Raw genomic sequence first — 20493 nt, 5'->3', positions numbered from 1 at the left:
ATAGAGTAGATCATTTTGCTTTCTGCATCCTGGATAACAGGTTTCCTGATAAGGGATTCCGTACCTATATATTTCTCTGCTGGTGATGATTGTACAGTTAACTGAGGTTGTTGAGTCTTACTCTAATTCTGAAAAATGAACTCAAGACAATTTACCTTCCTGCTTCCTCTATTGTGTTGCCCTTGTAAATGTGATTGCTATTTTGCTATTGCAGAAGATTAATTATCATGTCCGGAGGAAAGCTGACTTCTGCTGCATTTCTTTAAATGTCAGACCCAGGAGTACAGAAAAGGACAGGCAAAAAGTTCTTTTAATAATTTTATTTACAGATGACTTTAAAATTACTGGAAATGTTTAACAATTTGGATAATTAATAGTGTCAAGATATTTTACGGCGCAAAAATTATACATCATTCACATCAGTCCCTGCCTCACTGGAGCTTACAATCCCAGGTCCCTATCACATTTACACTCACTAGGGAAAATTTTACGAGGAGCCAATTAACCTGCCTATATGCTTTTGGAGAGAGGAAATACGTTGCTTAAAACTACAGCAGCTTTGTGCAAGTTACCATTGAGTCCAGCTGCCTCTGGGCAATGGAAGATAGCTCTGCTTTCAGAGTGTTAATGTTCAGTGGGTCAAAAAGATTCCAATGTTTAGCTATAAAAATAATATAGGACTGAGAGCTATTGAGGAGATGGTTTTGTATGGAGAATGCTCAAAAGAGCTACAGATTGGTTGAGTTGTATTGGTTACTTGTTGGATAAGACTAAATTGTGGTTTTCTGGGGAATATCCACCAAACATGGATAGCATCTCCTTTTTGTCTACATTGTCTTCAGTGTTTGAGACAGAAGGGTATATTCTATGAAGCCAATCAGATATTCATATTTCAAGCCATTAGAATATTTTTAGCTGTTTCCAAATGGCTTCCAAAAGGCTATGGGGTACACACCATCATAACAAAACAATTAGGTTTTAATAGACATACTGTGATATTTTAGTTAGTTTCCTGTATTTGAGATATAGTATGGTCAGCTGTCCATAGGCACCATATTTTCTCAAGTTATCCAGCCTTTTTCAGCAGGGGTATTTCAGGTATTTGGAGGATGCACGTTGAAGGCAGGCTAAAGGGGCAGTTGCATAGTAGCCAGCCAGATCAGCAGAACAGGGGGCCAGGCTTAGGTAACTGTTCCAAATGATATTATTACATTAAAAATGATAAAAAAGGCTGATATTTTTGAATTAATATATATTGCAAAGTTGCTTAAAATTATGTTTACTTTTCAGAAAGCTTAAGTTGTGTTTGGGTAGAGTTCCCCTTTAATAAAAATAGATCTATAATATTGATAATATTATCTTCTACGATAAGTACTCTGTAAGGGGTATACGAAAAATTGTCTATGGATTTATAATGCCGCTATGCTGAGAGAATGGACTGTTTCACCACTGGAGGCATGCAGTTGGCCAGATTAGCTCTTGTATGCTGGTACTCTGTAAGCATAAATGTACCTTTTGTGATAAAGTTATTGGATTACACTATAGGTATATTGATTTTATGTTGATTTTATTTTAATAATAAATGCTATTTTATTATCTGACCTTCTTTTTAAACTGTTTTGCAAACAATGTAGATAAATCATAGTGCTTATAATGAAGAAGCTACAGCAGATGTGGAATCTAATAGTTTATATATTATTGTCTGGTTATTGCCAGTGTTTGTGAGCAAAATTTATGGCTTTCAACACTTTTCTATAAGGATTATATCCACTAGATGGCACTAATGGCATGACAACATAAACCCAAATTACATTGCAGTATGATGAAAGGATGGGTCTGCCTGTTTCCCATTCAGTACGGAAACTACACGCTGCCTCTAAGTTGCTGCAAGGAATGAAACAGGCATAGGAAACACTAAAATTCCCAGAGCTACTGGTGGTGAAAGTCATGATTATTCTGCTACCCTCAAGATCTAGCATCATGCTTTGCAGCTTGGCTTTGAAGAACAGACAGCACACAGTATCCCACTTGCTACACTTGGACTAGAAAGCTAAGGCTTCACTGGAAGATTTTTGTACTAATTTGGTTTTTTTTGGCTCAAGCATTGCTCTTTCAGGAGTTAGTGCATAAGGTTTGCTGCACTGGACCAAGATTGTGCCATTAATGGACTTCTGCTGCTTTTGGAAAGACTTCTCTGGGGCTCTGTGTAAACTTCATATCCAGCAGAATGGCAGTAAGTGAAGGTGTCAGGTCAGTTATGTGAATTATCTTTTTTGTCTCCTTGTTATGTTTTTCGTGCTACTCTCACCTAACCACACAAACGGATGGCAGTATTAAAGGAACCACTCTATGATCTGGTCATTGACATTGAAAGGTGATTACTGAAGACCCAATGAGTTGGGGGGCTTACACATGGACCACATAAATCATCATGGTCATCGTTATCAATAGTAGTTACATGCACAGCAACATCCGATCCTATGTAATCGAAGAGCTGAAAGATCATAGCACCTCTATAATGATTTCTGGATCTTTCGATCCCCGTCTGCCTAAGATTCTTCAGGATGCCACCACAGCAAGCCCCATTTCAACATCTACCTTCAGCAGTGAAAATGACACACAGTGCGGAGAACTGATGATTCTTAATTATGGCCACATTGAAAAACTGGTCATAGGAGCCATCCTATCTTTGATCACTTTGCTAACAATTGCAGGAAATTGCCTGGTGGTCATATCAGTATGCTTTGTGAAAAAACTCCGACAGCCTTCCAACTATTTGATTGTGTCTTTGGCTTTGGCTGATCTCTCAGTCGCTATAGCTGTCATGCCTTTTGTCAGTGTTACTGATCTCATTGGCGGAGAATGGATCTTTGGGCATGTATTTTGCAACGTTTTCATTGCTATGGATGTCATGTGCTGCACAGCTTCCATTATGACTTTGTGCGTTATAAGCATTGACAGGTAATGTGTATTTAGGTTTCTACTATACAGTGCTGCCTTACAAGCTCCTCGGATGTCTGCCCATGCTGTCAGAACGGGCACCAGATTCATTCACAACTTTTCATTTCACTTGTTGAATGTGTGAATGCTAAAGGGGAATCTAATGAAGGAAATTTCCACCAGGGGTCACTTTTGCATTTTAGGTTTATTTTGAAATGCGGCCTCATAAATAATTTCCTAACGCATCCTAAATCAAATAATGATTAATAGCAGCCAGAAATATTTTAATATTTATGCTTTGCATTTTCCTTTGAAGCATAATTGCTGGCTTGGCCTGTATATGCCTCACTCTCCCGAAGGAAGAGAAAAATAACTGATATTAACATTGAGGGGCAGATTTATGAAAATATTTAGAGTTTAGAGCTTAATATATAAAAATGTTCTATTCATTACTATGGGCTTTTTAAAAACGTATTTATCAATGGTTGAAAGAGTTCAGCAACTGATTAATATGCTAAGAATCCAATAGGAATGAAGAGAACATGGGTGAGTTTTTATGTATTAAGCTCTAAACTCATATTTTTATTAATATACCCGTGTCATAATTATATTACTTGCTAAATATGTAGAATTGAGTTACTTTGGCTTTAATTTATATTCTGCTATTTTCTGTTATATTCTGTCATTATTCTTACATTATGCAGTTACTTGGAATGTTCTTGTAGAGTTAATAGAGATCAGTGATATCAGTCTTGTACCGTTTCCTTCCATTAGTTCTATCTATGTTATTAGATCTGCCGTGGAGCACTGGTGGGTCTAATGGTACTGTGATTTAAGCTGAAACCATGATGATAGTGCTAAGATGCTTGGGAAGATTTAATGTCCATGCTCCCTAGAGTGTTTCTCAGGCTCTCTGTATAGTCTTGGATAATTCTTTCACATGATGCATTTCATTAAGTGAGCTTTTAGAAGTGTTAAAATGGGGGACTGTAATAAAACATTTAATGGAAAAAATATGTGCTATGTAAAATTATTGCTTTATGCAGACAATTTTACATTTGCACAAACTAAATACAGGTATGGGATGCCTTATCTGGAAACCTGTTATCCAGAAAGCTTCAAATAAAGGAAGATCATCTTCATTTAATAATTTATTTTAAACATTAATTTGCCTTTTCTCTGTTATAATAAAACAGTACCTTGTACTGATATACTTAATCCTTATTGGAGGCAAAACAAGTCTGTTGGCTTATTTCATGTTTAAATGTTTTTTAGTAGACTTGATACAGTACAATATACAAATATACTGTACAATATGGTGATCCAAATTACGGAAAGATCCCAGGTCCCGAGCATTTTGGATACCAGGTCCCATACCTGTATAGCTTTTGCAAACCTGGAAAGTATTTAGCAAACACATGTGGCAGTGAAGGAAAAGTTAACTTTTAGTATGTTATAGAACAATTCTGAGCAACTTTTCAATTGGTCTTCATTATTGATATTTAATTATTTTTGAATTATTTACCTTCTTCTTCTGACTCTTTTGAGCTTTCAAACAGAGGTCACTGACCCCGGCAGCCAAGAAACTATTGCTCTGTGAGGCTACAGTTCTATTGTTATTATTACTTTTTATTACTTATTTTTCTATTTATGTCCTCTCCTATCCATGTATCAGTCTCATTCAAATTACTCCCTGGTTGCTAAGGTAATTTGGACCCCAGCAACCAAATAGCTGCTGAACCCCAAACTGGAGAGTTGCTGAACAAAAAAATCAGATAATTAAAAAACTATAATTAAGACAAAATGAAGACCAATTGCAAATTGTCTTAGAATATTATTCTCTACATCATGCTAAAAGGTAACTCAAAGGTGAACAACCCCTTTAAATTTCATCCTTGGTAAAGTTATTTTGGCTGAACTGAACTTGAGGCATTACTTTCACCTAAAATTAAACTGTTTTTTATATCATAACAGTGATTTTGCATGTGTTTTATAATTTTGCCAAGCAAGTACTTCCTGGTGCTTTTACCTAACAGATCCCCCCATATTTGTGCAGCAGTACTCCTATAGCATTAGAAGCTATAACTGACAGGCTGGCAAAACAGTCAGGTTTAGGAATATCATGTAACTAAAGCAGCCGTATCAGGGAAAATCGATTTTCCATTTACGACTTTTATTAAATTTCCCCCCCTGCTCAATGCCTTTAAGAGATTTGGTTTTTAGACACACTTGCTGACATTCAGTGACTCAGCAACTGCTTTGGTATTTAACTTACTGTAAATGCTAAAACGCCAAACAAGTATTATCACTCTCCTGTGTTAGTAGAGTAGCACTATCTTGCAGAACAAACAACTCCCTCACTGTTGATGGATACTGCAGCAGAGGTCCAACAGCAGATATCAGGGCCCAGGTGAAACCTGGCCTATAATAACCTATAGTATTTCATTTTAGAAATTACCCCTAAGTGGGATTCCTCTCCTGGGTCACACATCTGAACTGTGGAAATCAGTTTAAAATCAATGAATTCATTTACATGGTATGTAAAAAGGAGAGAAGATATAGTAAAAATGGAAAGGATTCAGTCAGGAATGTTATACTCGCCTAAAGGATCTTCAATCCCAGTGGTAATTCTGAGGAATCAGTTTTTAGCCACTGAATGTTTAAATCATTATATGATGTAGTTCTGCCTCAATTGTTCTTTAACTATTCATAAGCAGAGTGACTCAGGGACTGGATCTTATTAATGTGGCTTTGGTTATATTATCAATGGAAATGTTATATTCCTGGTTTTACAGTAAATATTAGAAATGCCTTATATAGTACGCTGTTCATTTCAGTTTTGGCACTTACTTTTATTTTAGATCTAAAACCTTACTTTCATATTGTTATCATTGATACTAGAAAACCGACAGTAATCAAATGGGATGTCTACTCAAATAACGATTTGTTTTATAATTATAAGAGACTTTCTAGTAGGCATTAATGGCAGTAGATTAAGCATTTTCAATGATCTTGGTTATTTGGATATTTAATTGTAACTGAAAGGAGTTTCTGTCTGTCCTTTGCTATTGGCTTCTCAGTTTTCTAGACGACAGAACAATGTACAGGTTTGGGAGCCATTGCCCAGAAACCTGTTATCCAAAAAGCTCTGAATTAAGAAGAAGGAGGGAATAAGGAGAGACAAACTTATCAAAGAAGGGAATAGAAAGAGACAGACAGAAGCTGCTTTCAGTGAATTTACAAATAACTTTAAAATCATTAAATTATGTTTTTAATTGGTTTTTAAAAAAAGTTGTTTACATTTTCTTTTATTATGCAAACATGCTTGTTCATTTTTTGAGTGAATATTCCCTTTAAAGTTAATATATAAATAATTATTTTGAATTTGAAGTTTTGTTTCTACTTTTGCATTAAGCATTGCGGTTGTCTTGTACGCCTTAGAAGGAAAGTCACAATCACTTGATACCCCGGGTTGGTGCTCCTCTTAGAAGACTGCACTGGGCCAGGGTACCAGCGAGCCATACTTTTTCTCCAGTCTTCCTTCTTTATGATCCCGGGGCTGACACATGTGCAGTGAAAATCTGAATGAAAAAGCTGGCTTTTTTGTTAAAGTTTGGCTTACTGCACATGCGCAAGTGTAACGAAGAAGGAAAAGGATGGCTTGCTCGCAGGTACCCCAGGCCGGTGCAATTTTCTGCTAACAGGAGCACTGGTCCAGGGTATCAGGTAAGTGATTACAATCCCTTCTTCCAGTAGAATCACTGGATGGTGGCAAGTTCTAAGCCCCCCCCCCCAGTGATCCTAGACAGTTATTTCAGACCCTTAGGCAGTGCATCTTTTCTTCCAAAAATGCAACTCCCTAGGCTACTTTTCTTCACAGGACAACTCTGGCATATTCTTTCTGTGCCCCAGCTTCCTCTCCACTTGACCATACACAGTACAAAAATTGGAGAAGAAGTTAGGTACCACTTATACACTCACCCAGGGCTGCATAAAGAATGCTCTGTAACAGAAGGGTATTGCAGCACAGTGCTGAGAATAAAAGTGCCCTGGGCTGGTGCATGTTTGGAAGAATGAGCACTGGGAATTGAATAAGCAACATTATCATGGGGTGGATGCCAAACAACTTGATACCCCTCAATGATTCTACCTTTCCTTGTCCATTTTGCTGAGTTACTTTTTAAATATTAGAGACAAATTAGAGTTACTGGCAATGTGCCCATACCAACTCCTAGGAAATTTGTGTATGGGTTCCTACATACTGACATATTGGAACTCATTTATAAACACTAGGCAAATTGGCACCTAGGCAGTAACGCATAGCATCCAATCAGTGATTTCATTTTTCCAGCCAACTGCAGGTATAACAATAAAAGCAGATTTCTGATTGGTTGCCATGGGTTACTGCCCAGGTGCAAATTTGCATAGTTTATAAATGAGCTTTAATATGTAAATTACCCCTATTGTCAATTTTAGGACCGTTGCAGACGGGGAGATTAGTTGCTGCACGATATTTTAAAGCATGCAATATATCTACGCATTATTTCATAGAATGCGATATTAGCGCACGCTATTACGCACGTAACCGTTACTTTCTGAAAACCACTGCTCTGAAAATGACAGGTTCTCTGAAAACTTGAGGATGCATCACTCTAGGGCAGTGCTGTCCAACTTCTACGGTGCCGAGGGCTGGAATTTCTCTAGCATACATGGTGGAGGGCCGCTAATGGAAGCCAGTTTTGACCACTCCCCTTTTTGAAACCACACCCACTTCAGACCACACCTATTTTATCACAATGGTGGTAGCACAGCAAAATCCCAAATGCTTGGTCCTTACTGTGGGGATATCAACCATCATTCATATGTGAAAGAATTATGTCATATTAAGATATACCCTTAAATTCCATATGCCTTCTCCTCCCCTGTGGGTAGCAGAGCAACCTCCAGTACATAATTACACACCTTAGGGACCATTTAATGGCTATTTCCAACTACTAACAAACTCCCACAAACCCCTGCCAGGTTCACCTCCCACAAGCAGCATAGGGCAAGCAGAGTATGGCACACACAGGCAGCACTCTGCCTTTCCTATACTGTCTGTGTGTGCCATACTCTGCCTGTCCTACACTGCCTCTGTGTGCCATACTCTGCCTACAGTACCTATGTCTGAGGTGTGAATAAGTGAACAATGTGGGTGATTACAGCCTGAGCCTGAGGTGTGAACACTGCAGGGGGTGAACAATGCAGGGATTAAAAGGTGTGAAAAACACAGGGGATTACATTTTTAAACAATACAGAGGGATTACAGCCTGAATCTGAGGTGAGAACCATGCAGGGGGCCAGTTAATCTCAGTACTGATACCATTTAAAGATTACACAAAGGTAAGACATCAAAGCAGCCAGACAGGTGGGGGGCCACACAGAGGGGGGTCCCCGCGGGCCGCCAGTTGGACAGCACTGCTCTAGGGCAATCACATACTTGATTCTCTTTTTCACATTCCAACAAAAAACGACTGCAAACTCCATCTTGTCTTCTCAAACGCTTGTGAACCGCAATGTTTTTTTAGTAACGCCCTCTCCTCGGAGGTGTTAAGTTTCACAGTAATTATCGCAACATTTTATGCTTTTAACGTTAAAATATGTCTGTGAATTATGCGTTAGTATTATTTCTATTAGATAATGATCGCAATGCGATGGAAATAACGCTTTGCAATAATTGAGATTTTTGCACATGTGATATGAGTAGTAACGCATGGGAAATTACCTTGATGAATCGGTACTTACCATATATACTCAAGTATAAGCCGATCCGAATATAAGCCGAGGTACCTAATTTTACCTAAGAAAACTGGAAAAACTTATTGACTCGAGTATAAGCCTAGGGTGGGAAATGTGATTCAGATTTTTTAGCTTAAAAATTCGCTAAAATAAAGTTGTGACTTTTTCTAAATTTACTATGCAGAAATACTGCGACAATTCTGAATCTGAAAATACAGCATCTAAAACTTGTTGAGATCATGTAGAGGTCAATGGCAGATGTCCCTTTCCTTCCCTGGAAGATCTTTCTTTGCTTTGAAACTTTAGATATTTTCGAATTTTTGATGCTGGTTTTTGTTCAACACTTCAAAAAAGTCGCAGGTATCTTGTCGTGACAAGTAGTGATGGGCAAAATAATTCACCTGGCATGGATTTGTGGCAAAGTTCTGCATTTCATTTTTGGCGGATTATTTAGTTAAATGGGCATCAAAATTTGGCGTGTAAAAATTTGCCAAAATTTTTGACAAAAAAAATGATGCACATCAAAAAAATTGTGGCGTGCAGAATTTTGTTTGATTTTTGATGCACAACATTTTCGCTGTTTCAAAAAACTTTGCAGAGATTCACAAAATTTCCAGCAAAGCGGAATGGGACAGATTCGCTCATTACTAGTGACAAGTAAAAAAAAATCGATGTTTTTGCGACTTTTCTGCTACGTTTCCCACATATGCTTTTTCAAGTCAGATTTTTTTGATAAATGTCATTTGTGGAAATGAGTTTCTTAGAGTTTTAGTAATTCTGGCCCTTAGGCTAGTATCAGCTGTAAAGTGTTCCGTTAATAATACTGATGGCAACCCCTTCTGTAAGATACAATGTGATACACATAAATGCCGGTGGTTTTCTATGAATAAAATGCATTAACATGTGCCCAATGGTTTAGGTGGATGGATGTTGCAGGAATTGTAAATGCATTAAAATACTGTGCCCGTATCATAACTATTTAGCACAGTGTATCTAATGCATGTGCTACAGATAAAGTAATGTGGGTTAATCTTGAACACAAATTTTAGATATGGAATTCCACCAGAAGTAAGGAGCCATAGGCTTGAAGCTGTATGATGCCTCAATTATTGATACCTGACCCAACACCTGGAGTGGCATTGGCTTTTTTTTCAGGGGACTATAACCCCAAAAATCCACTTTGTTTTCAAGGATTAAAGCATGATGCAGTCTGTAGTCCAGAACCATCAGGAATAAATTCACAAAACAATATTGCATGATAAAAAAAATTCCAGGCCCAACAGCCCAAATGAAACAAGAGCATTCTCTGATTGAATCCTGCCTGCTGTGTCTTCTCTGTTCTTGGTTTTATATTATTGTTTCACAAACAACTATCTGAAATTGTATTACCACAGGGGTGGCCAATACATCGATTGCGGTCCACCAGTCAATCCCCCATGGATTTCTGGTGGACCGCGATCAAGCCAGGGATGTGGAAGTTCTGTATGAATGCGTATGCACGCTGTGTCGCTTCCGTGCGCATTCATTCCGCATCGGTCCAGCCGGTTGCGACGGAAAAAAGTCTGGCCACCCCTTTATTACCATATAGGCAAATAAAACTTGCATGGTAATCCTAATATGTGCTGAAGCGCACAACTGACGTAGTGCTAGTAGGGATCATTGTCATTGGCATCTGTACTTACATTTGGGGTACATACTTTGGGGAGCTAGTGGGGTCTTGTAAATGATTTTTACTTGTAAAACAAGCAATACATAAGCAAAGGCTAGAAAATACATTTAGTATGCTTTAACAGTGTACAGCGTGTAATAAAACCTCTGAATGATCTACTGTGACTGTAGGCATGATTAATAGAAGAGACATATAGGGGACGATTCACTAAAGGTCGATAAAACGAGCGCTATTTATAGCATGTGTTAAACATTTTATCGCTTCTTATTTTTTGCGACAACGGTTTGCGTTAACTTGCGATGAACGATTTTCTTGCATTATTTCCCACCGCGTGCGTTATTTCCCACTGCATGCGATATATCATATATATATATCAATATAAATGGTGGATAGGGTGGGCTGATGGATGAGACCTTTTATACCCGCGAGCCACATTTAAATGGAAAAAGAGTTGGAGAGCAACACAAGCATGAAAAGGGTTCCTGGGGGTAGCACTAAGAGCTATAATTGGCTACTTAATAGCCCCTACATGGACTGGCAGCCTACAGAAGGCTCTGTTTGGCATTATCCTTGGTTTTTATGCAACCAAAACTTGCCTCCTTACCAGAAATTAAAAAATGAGCACCCGCTTTGAGGCCACTGGGAGCAACATGTTGCTCACGAGCCACTGGTTGGGGAACACTGCTGTAGATGCACCCTGCTATGGGAACCATGGAGCTAGCACTGGGTTCAGGTATCCCCAACAATTTTTTATCAGAAGAGATAAAATGGACACACTGGCAACCATGTTGAAGTGCAGGAGCGTGTGGTACCTTAATGAATTGCAATGATATACACCTTCATTTTGCCCATTTCAGGGCACCACACTTGCGGATGCATTTGTAAATGACTCCCTGGCAAGGTTGCATATTCTTTTTCTGCTGGCACAAGGCCTATGGGACCTCACCCCCCCTCCATGGTGATTAGAAAAGGTTACATATTGCACAAGTGCTGACCTCCAGAGGACTTTGTAGCCACTCTAACCTCCAACTCTATAACTGGATTTAACCGCAAGTCTCTGGCAGGAGACAGGGGAATCTTTTTTAAAGGAGACATATTGGATAAATTGGAAAAACCCTTATATTGTTGGCAATTATGAATATTATACAGTGCTGGTTTCCCTTTGTGCTTAAAAGTAATCCTATCTGTAAAAATGGCCCCTTTGTTGGAGCTCCCTATAGATCCTATCTCTTCTCTGACTATGTTTGAAATGAAAAGTGGGTGTGTCCTAACGGTCCCTGCCAGAAGCACAGTAGGAGGGGGAGAGCCAATCACAACCCTGCACTCACACAAGCAAAGACGGGCTTCAGTTCCCTATCAGGTCAGCCTAGCTGCTGATTGGTTCCTATCCTACAGTGAAGTGTACTGAGAGCCGACAGCTCCCCTGCACATCCAGAGAATTCAGCCAGCAGGAAGTGGAACAGATGGGCGGGACTAGTGGGGTTTTGGGGGAATTTCTCAATAAATCAGCCTGAAACACAACTTTTTTAAGCACAATCCTTCTATATCTAGAGGAGTATAATTCACTGGTACATTCTTAATTTTTATAGGATATGTCTCCTTTAAGCATTTCTTTTTTTATATATAGGCATTCGTGGGCCATCCCCTAAAGCTCCTGCCCTAGCCACAAGGCCACAGGTGTCTTTATATTTAAATTGAGCCCCGTTCCTTAGTCCTAAGGAGCTGTGCTGCACCAATACAAATAAATAAGGAGCATTCTAACAGGATGTATTTTTATATGCATGCATATGGTTATTCATATTTTAAAAATGAGCTCAGAACAGAATTATTATCAATGAGCCCATAAGTTTTCTTTCCCCCTGGATTTTATTGTTGTAGTCGTAATATTTACAAATGAACATCTTGTTTTCTGAGAAACAGTCGCATAAACATTTACAAGAAACAAGAATATATAATTATGTGTTCCCATCTCTAATTATATTCTTCTCCTTAGCTGTTGCTAAAAGGTATTTAGATATGCTCAACTACCTTGAGTCACAGAGGCAGACTAAAAGCAGATGTAAACCCCAAAAAACACTTTTGACTAATGAACAAAATTGTGGTTCTAAGTAACTTTCCAATCTACATGCATTCAAAATTCAATTAATTATTTGTAAATCTAATTGAAATGATCTGTCTGTCCCTTGTCTATTCTCTTCCTTGGTGGTTCAGCAGAAGCCAGATGATTAACAGACCTGTCATGGATGAAGGAAAGCTAACTTCTCTGACATTGAGTCAGATTCAATTTGATGAGAGTTGGTTCAATTCCAGATTTTCCCATAGAGCTAGAGACACATGAAAACTCTATTATAAGACCAGGACTGCAGAAAGGGACAGATACTACTTGTAGCTGCAATTATATTTACAAATAACTTGAAAAAAATGCACAATTGAACACTTTCTGGTTGAAATCAACTCTTCCTGTGCAATGACAGTATCCTAAGGGGGTCATTTATAACAACCAGGGGAAGAAGTACAATAGCACTAAGGGCACTAAGAACATGTCCCGTAGTGCTTATTCAGGCAGAACGTCTTCCCTGTGTCTGACCGTGGTCTGCACCTCATACCCGCTACCAGATCCCACAGTGCAACTACTGGGCGCAGGCCAGCCCTGTCCTTGCTGGCTTCCATTAGGCAAGCAGCAAGTACATGGCCTCCTTGTGGCCCGTTTCCTTACTTGCAAAGGTGGCCATACACGCACCAATAATATCGATAATAAACCTCGTTTCGTACGATATTCGGTGCGTGTATGGTATGTCGGCGAGTCGACCGATATCGCAGGAAGTTGCTGATATCGGCCGACTCGCCGATCGGACCAGTTTGAAAATTTTGAATGGGCGCCATAGAAGGCTCCTGACCAAAATCTCCCTTCAGCGCTGAATCGGCAGAAGGAGGTAGAAATCCTATTGTTTCTACCTCCTTACCTGCCGATTCAGCCCTGAATGGTGTGTGGCGGATCTGACGATGTTTCATGCGACAGATGGTCGCACGAAACATCGTCAGATCGCCACGTGTATTGCCAGCTTAACACCTACAAGGCTTGCCATGCCCACCCTTCATGAATACAGCGCTGTTGAATGTAGGCATGAGTGTATTTGGTGAGGTGGGGGGCAGAGGCCTGTAGAAATACTTTGATCAAGGAAGGCAGTGTGTCTTAGGTCTTCTCTTCATTATTCATAGGAGAGACTGGCTACTGCAGTTAGTAAGTCTATGTAAGTCTAGTAAGTCTATGACAGTTTAATACCAAAGTGCAGCTTTACAGGAAGAAAAAAATTATTCAAAAGCCACACAGTTAAATTAGGACAAAATTTCGAAATATTTCTCAGACAACTACTTTAGAAGGAAACTTCCCATTGAAGATGAATGCTATGACCAGAAACTGGCATTTACATTTTAGAGACTTCTGCTGAACTTTAGAAGGAAGATTTATTATAGAAGATTAGCACCAACAGCATAGAGCAGTGACCTAATTTAACAAGGGTTGTTTGTCAATACATCAGGACTAGTAGTGTGCCTCATTTCTGGTGTCCCCCAACTCACACCAATACACATTTTAAATGATAATTTAAAAAAACCCATTAACAAATAGTAAATATTCAGTTGCATAGTTATTACTAAGGAAAGCCTTTATAATGGAATTGCTTTGTTGTACATGTTGAAACATCACTTCATTTGCCCAGAATACATAAATTTTAATCTATATAAGTGGTACTCCAGGAAAGAAAATGCCTTTTTATAGATGTACATTGTAGATCTACACTGAATTTATCTTATTTTAGTTTAACCCTTGACCCCTCAAGCGCTGAACCCATTAAGTATTCTTACATTTTCAATTATGTTAGCTTCTTCCAGTGCTTTTCCACACCTTCTCATGAGTTCTCAGTTATCCTACTCCCCACATAGTGATCTCACTAATCCTCCCTTTTCAGTCATGGTTAACACCCCAAATCTCACACGCTTTTCTTTGTGAGGATGTACTTGTTGTTTTCCTGGCCTGATACCTCCCCACAGACCATTCTGCTGGGGCAGCATTTATTGGTTCATTCTTGCCAACATTTCGTATGTTCTCCTCGTCCTATATTTTAGTTTGTCTTCTTCTCATCTCTATATTTTTCTCTTTTACTTGTTCTTCTATATATATATATATGAATAAATGTTTTCACCAGCAGTAGGAGTAGAAAAACAACAAGAAGTAGAGAAAAAGCACGTTCTGCATATTCTCAAATCAAATATTCAAAAAAATCAAATATTACTGAATCATTAGTCTATTTACTGATCCAGCTTTGACGCTGTGAAGATAACCAGAAATCATGCACCTTTGGGAAACCGTATAATTTTAAAAACTACTGATATAGTCTGTCCCTTAATTTAATGAATAATAATTAATAGGGATGTAGATGGAAAATATAAATGTGATGCTTAACCATTTGTAGCTTTAAGGATTCACAGTGACTGACATGAGCTTAGTTTATCCAGATTGCATCAAGGAAAAACATAGCACAAAAATCACACACAAATAGTAAAAAGACTCAGATAGTTTAATAGGGGAGAGGGCAGCCTGAAGCCAATTTAGTCCTTTTAGGATGTGATTTCTTGTACTCTGTCCTCTTACAGAACCCCAGCATAAGGGTTAAACTCCATGGGAGATTTTGTAGGATGGTGTCGGATGAAGCCACATGGGTTAAAATATAATGGAACTGATAAAAAAATCTGATGTGTAAACTACATGAAATTTTCATTAAACATGACACGCCTGTCAGAAAGGAACGCTGCATGCTGCACAAGATAAAATCTGATAGTGTAAGACTTTTTTCTCATTGAAATACATTGACAGTTAAATGTACAGGTGCAGGAACAAAACACTCCATCTTACTTAATCTGATCCAACTTAACATTACAGCCAATATATTTTACTATTGCATGGAGTTGCATGGCGTTGCATGACAAGATCAGATAAAATCTGACCCACAAAATCTAATCAGAATTTCCTGTGGAGTTTAGCCCTCAAAGATAATAATGGCAAACACTTATTTGGCATCCTACATATAAGTAAAATTGTTACAGTGTCAGCAATATAAATATATATATATATTTATTTATTTATTTATTCATACTGTATATCTTTATCCTCTATAAAGTAAAGGATCATTCACCATTGACCAAATGTTTTACTACAGATGGGTACTTGGACCTAAAATATGGAAAAACTCTGCTTTCTAGTCTAGGAAAGGGGTATTAGGCTCTATTATACATTATTTATCAGGGCCAGAACTAGGTGTAGGTAGGAAAGGTACCTGCCTGGTGCCCCCTTGTTGTTGTGCCCTAGGCAGGTGCCTCTCCTGCCTAACCCTAGTCTGCATTCCCTTGTCATTGCCCCCACCACTTGGTATTGCATGGCGGGGGCAATGACCTCCCCCACGAGGGCATTGCGAATACATATGGGCACGTGGAGGGGGGAGAAGGGAGGTTGCAGGGGAAAGGTGGCCGACCAGGTTGCCTAGGGTTGGCTTGGCCCACCCCTGCTATTTACACGTAATTATTGGGTTTTCTAATCTGAACAGTGCATATATTTGAAATATAGTTCAGTTGAGGTATGCTTTGTTATTGTGCTTGCATGCTCTCTCAGTGCAAGTGAAGGAGATATACTGTATCACCAAGATGTACCGTGACTCATCAGTTAATAAAGAAAAACAAACTTGCCAGAACTGTAACAGAAAAATGATCTCTGATATAATTAGTTATATGGCTCCTTGTGACAGCGTGTTTGGAAAATACATCTGTCTGGCATAAATGGGCACAGGGAAGTGTACATTTAAAGTGCATGATATGGGCTGCCAAGGGAAACATATGGTGAAGGGGTTAATATTAAATTTCAATCAGGTAATTTAATGGCAGTAGCCTGTAGAACTAAAAGGGATGTGCTCCAGTACCTGCTGGTTCTAGCTGTTTCCCCCAGTGTGTGATGGGAAGCCTGCGAGAGAACCAAGGGGCCTATGGAGCTTGAGAGAGAAAGAGAGGACCAAGGGCCTGTGGAGCTTGAGAGAGAAAGAGAGGGCCAAGGGCCTGTGGAGCTTGAGAGAGAAAGAGAGGGCCAATGGCCTGTGGCGCTTGAGAGAGAAAGAGAGGGCCAAGGGCCTGTGGAGCTTGAGAGAGAAAGAGAGGGCCAAGGGCCTGTGGAGCTTGAGAGAGAAAGAGAGGACGAAGGGGCCTGTGGAGCTTGAGAGAGAAAGAGAGGGCCAAGGGGCCTGTGGAGCTTGAGAGAGAAAGAGAGGGCCAAGGGCCTGTGGAGCTTGAGAGAGAAAGAGAGGGCCAAGGGGCCTGTGGAGCTTGAGAGAGAAAGAGAGGGCCAAGGGGCCTGTGGAGCTTGAGAGAGAAAGAGAGGGCCAAGGGCCTGTGGAGCTTGAGAGAGAAAGAGAGGGCCAAGGGGCCTGTGGAGCTTGAGAGAGGAAGAGAGGGCCAAGGGCCTGTGGAGCTTGAGAGAGAAAGAGAGGGCCAAGGGGCCTGTGGAGCTTGAGAGAGAAAGAGAGGGCCAAGGGGCCTGTGGAGCTTGAGAGAGAAAGAGAGGGCCAAGGGCCTGTGGAGCTTGAGAGAGAAAGAGAGGGCCAAGGGGCCTGTGGAGCTTGAGAGAGAAAGAGAGGGCCAAGGGCCTGTGGAGCTTGAGAGAGAAAGAGAGGACCAAGGGGCCTGTGGAGCTTGAGAGAGAAAGAGAGGGCCAAGGGGCCTGTGGAGCTTGAGAGAGGAAGAGAGGGCCAAGGGCCTGTGGAGCTTGAGAGAGAAAGAGAGGGCCAAGGGGCCTGTGGAGCTTGAGAGAGAAAGAGAGGGCCAAGGGGTCTGTGGAGCTTTAGAGAGAAAGATAGGGCCAAGGGCCTGTGGAGACTGAGAGAGAAAGAGAGGGCCAAGGGGCCTGTGGAGCTTGAGAGAGAAAGAGAGGGCCAAGGGGCCTGTGGAGCTTGAGAGAGAAAGAGAGGGCCAAGGGGTCTGTGGAGCTTGAGAGAGAAAGAGAGGGCCAAGGGGTCTGTGGAGCTTGAGAGAGAATGAGAGGGCCAAGGGGCCTGTGGAGCTTGAGAGAGAAAGAGAGGGCCAAGGGGTCTGTGGAGCTTGAGAGAGAAAGAGAGGGCCAAGGGCCTGTGGAGACTGAGAGAGAAAGAGAGGGCCAAGGGGCCTGTGGAGCTTGAGAGAGAAAGAGAGGGCCAAGGGGCCTGTGGAGCTTGAGAGAGAAAGAGAGGGCCAAGGGGTCTGTGGAGCTTGAGAGAGAAAGAGAGGGCCAAGGGGTCTGTGGAGCTTGAGAGAGAATGAGAGGGCCAAGGGGCCTGTGGAGCTTGAGAGAGAAAGAGAGGGCCAAGGGGTCTGTGGAGCTTGAGAGAGAAAGAGAGGGCCAAGGGGCCTGTGCCTGGAGAAAGGCAATCTTTCTGGAGAAAGTGCAGCATTGAAGTTCACTTGGAAGAAGGCTGTGTGGCCTGGCGGATAGAGAAGATTATCTATGAACTGTGAGTAACAAGGTTAACCTGGAGGTGGTCCAGAGTCTGGGAGAGATCATGGGGTAGTCAGGAAACTGCAACTCAGCTATATGAGAAAATGTCCTGTGTATTGGTGCCTTGTAAACATAAGCACCTTATTGATGTTTTGTTTTGTTTTTTTTGGTCTTTGCCTACTATTTCAAAAGCTATTGAAGCAGTTGCTTTATTAATAGCAGAGCTCTATTCATATTTTTGGTATTGCTATCTTTACATATGTATGTATGTATGTATATCTTTATTTATAAAGCGCTACTTATGTACGCAGCGCTGTACAGTAGAATTCATTAATACAGACAGGGGGGTTAAAGATAATGGATAAATACAAAGTACAACAATAAATACAATAAATACAAAGTGCAGTTGCAATAAGAGTCAGAAACACAAGATGAAGGAGGTCCCTGCCCCGTAGAGCTTACAATCTATATGGGAGGGGTAACTAACAGACACAAATAGGCAAATATAAGTGCTATAGGTCACAGTGGGTGACATTACAGTATAAGTGCCAGTTTCCAGATCAGGTGCTGGGTGAGTGCTCCAAAAGGTAGTCTTTAAGTTTAGTTTTAAAAAGACTGAGGGAGGATTCTCTCTGGAGGAAATCGGGGAGGGAATTCCAAATGTAAGGGGCAGCAAGGCAGAAAGGTTTAAGGCGGGAAACAGCAGTAGTAGTGGGGGGCGCAACCAAACGATTGCTCTGCGAGGAACGAAGGAGTCGGCCAGGAACGTACGGAGACACAAGGGAAGAGATGTAGTGAGGAGCAGAGGAATGGAGGGCTTTGAAGGTTAAGAGAAGGAGTTTGTAAACTATTCTTTGTTTAACAGGAAGCCACGATAAGGACTTTAGCAGGGGAAGGGCCTGAACTCTCCTGGATGAGAGGAGGAGAATTCTGGCAGCGGTGTTTAATATAGACTGTAGGGGGGAAAGATGGGAATTAGGGAGGCCGGTTAGCAGCAGGTTACAGTAGTCAAGTCGGGATAGGATGAGCGCATGCATGAGCAGCCTAGCTGTTACAGTAGAAAGAAAGGGCCGGATTTTGGCAATATTGCGTAAGAAAAAGTGACAGGTTTTGACAGTGGTGTTAGTATGGTCAGAGAAGGAGAGACTGGAGTCAAAGATCACCCCCAAACAACGCATGGAATTGACAGGGTTGATGAGGGTGCCTTCAATAGAGATAGAAAAGGGGGGAGTAGGACCAGGTTTAGGCGGAAAGATCATTAGTTCAGTTTTTGTTAGGTTGAGTTTGAGGTGGCGTTGGTTCATCCAATTGGAGATAGCCAGGAGGCAGTTAGAGATTTGAGTCTCAGTTTCAACTGATAATGAACATACTGAGTAATGTACTAAAAGGTGCAAAGTTTATCTTGGTCTAGTAATCTACTGTATAGCAACCAATAAGTTATTTTAAACAGGTGACCAGTAATGCTACCTGCTATTTGGTTCCTTGCACTATTCCATTATGCCTTTGGAATCATGGAAACTTATCTCTAGTTTTCTTCTAGTTACCATAATGCACCTTGATTTTGATTTTAGGACAGAAACCCTAGAATTCCTTGGGCTGTTACAGGAATCTGTTACCCTGAGTGAATCAGTGTTTAACTTTTTAATCAACATAAAACATACAGGCAACACAGTAAGCGTGAAAATCCAAGTGCACGAATGAAAAAGGTAACTGCGTTTTAGGTTCAGCTGCTTGTAAAAGATCAGGGGGGGGGCGATAATTTACCATCATATGTGCTCCATTGGTTCATGACATATTGATTTATTGCTTTTGTTTTTAAAGGGGGGTTCAGCTTAAAGATAACTTTTAAAATGTTATAGAATGGCCAATTCTAATCAACTTTTCATTTGGTCTTCAATATTTCTTTTTTTATAGTTTTATAATTATTTGCCTTCTTCTGACTCTTTCAAATGGGGGTCACTGACCTCGGCAGTCAAAAAAAACAAACATTTTTTCTATGAGGCCACAATTTTATTGTTGTTACTTTTCATTCCTTATTTTTATTCAGGTCCTCACCTATTCATACTGTATAACAATCTCACATTCAAATCACTCGCTGGTTGCTGGTTGCTAATTTGAACCCTAGCAACCAAATTGGAGAGTTGCTAAACAAAAACCACAAATAATAAAAAATGAAGACCAAGTGCAAATTGTCTCATTTTTTGTTACAAAAAACTCAAAGTTAACTCAAAGGAGAACCCCTTTAATGACTTTAATAAATGACTAATAAAAGTAAAAGTAACCAGATAAATATGTGTATTTATTATATGTTTACCCTAATGGGATAAAGCTAACTTTGTCTGTAAGATGTCCAATTGTTATTATCATATTAAAAAGACTAATGATATAATATTACTATGCAGTATAATGGATCAAAATAGATTTGTTTGTTTTTGATTTAACATTCATATTATACATAATGTGAGGATTATGATGCTACTATGACTAAACAAAATATGTTAAAGAGGACACATGTTAATATATCTTGATAAAATGAAACCCTTTTAAAAACAGGGGCTTAAAGCTCCAAGATAAATTGTGTCTGCATATAAATGAG

The 20493-nt window shown here is 40.1% G+C and overlaps 1 protein-coding gene across 1 annotated transcript in view; it reads left to right on the top strand.

Moving 5' to 3' along the window:
- The first annotated feature begins 1847 nt into the window (after positions 1-1847).
- htr7 (5-hydroxytryptamine (serotonin) receptor 7, adenylate cyclase-coupled) overlaps positions 1848-20493 on the top strand; it is a 58992-nt gene continuing 40346 nt past the window's right edge. The window contains exon 1 of the mRNA XM_031906600.1: positions 1848-2961. Within this exon, the coding sequence (XP_031762460.1) occupies positions 2432-2961 (530 nt within the window). The 5' untranslated portion in view covers positions 1848-2431. The remainder of the gene's footprint in view (positions 2962-20493) is intronic.

The sequence above is a fragment of the Xenopus tropicalis genome, chromosome 7 (genome assembly GCF_000004195.4).
Source record: "Xenopus tropicalis strain Nigerian chromosome 7, UCB_Xtro_10.0, whole genome shotgun sequence".
NCBI lineage: Eukaryota > Metazoa > Chordata > Amphibia > Anura > Pipidae > Xenopus > Xenopus tropicalis.
The sequence above is the reverse complement of the archived record's forward strand: the minus strand, read 5'-3'. Positions and strand labels throughout refer to the sequence as shown.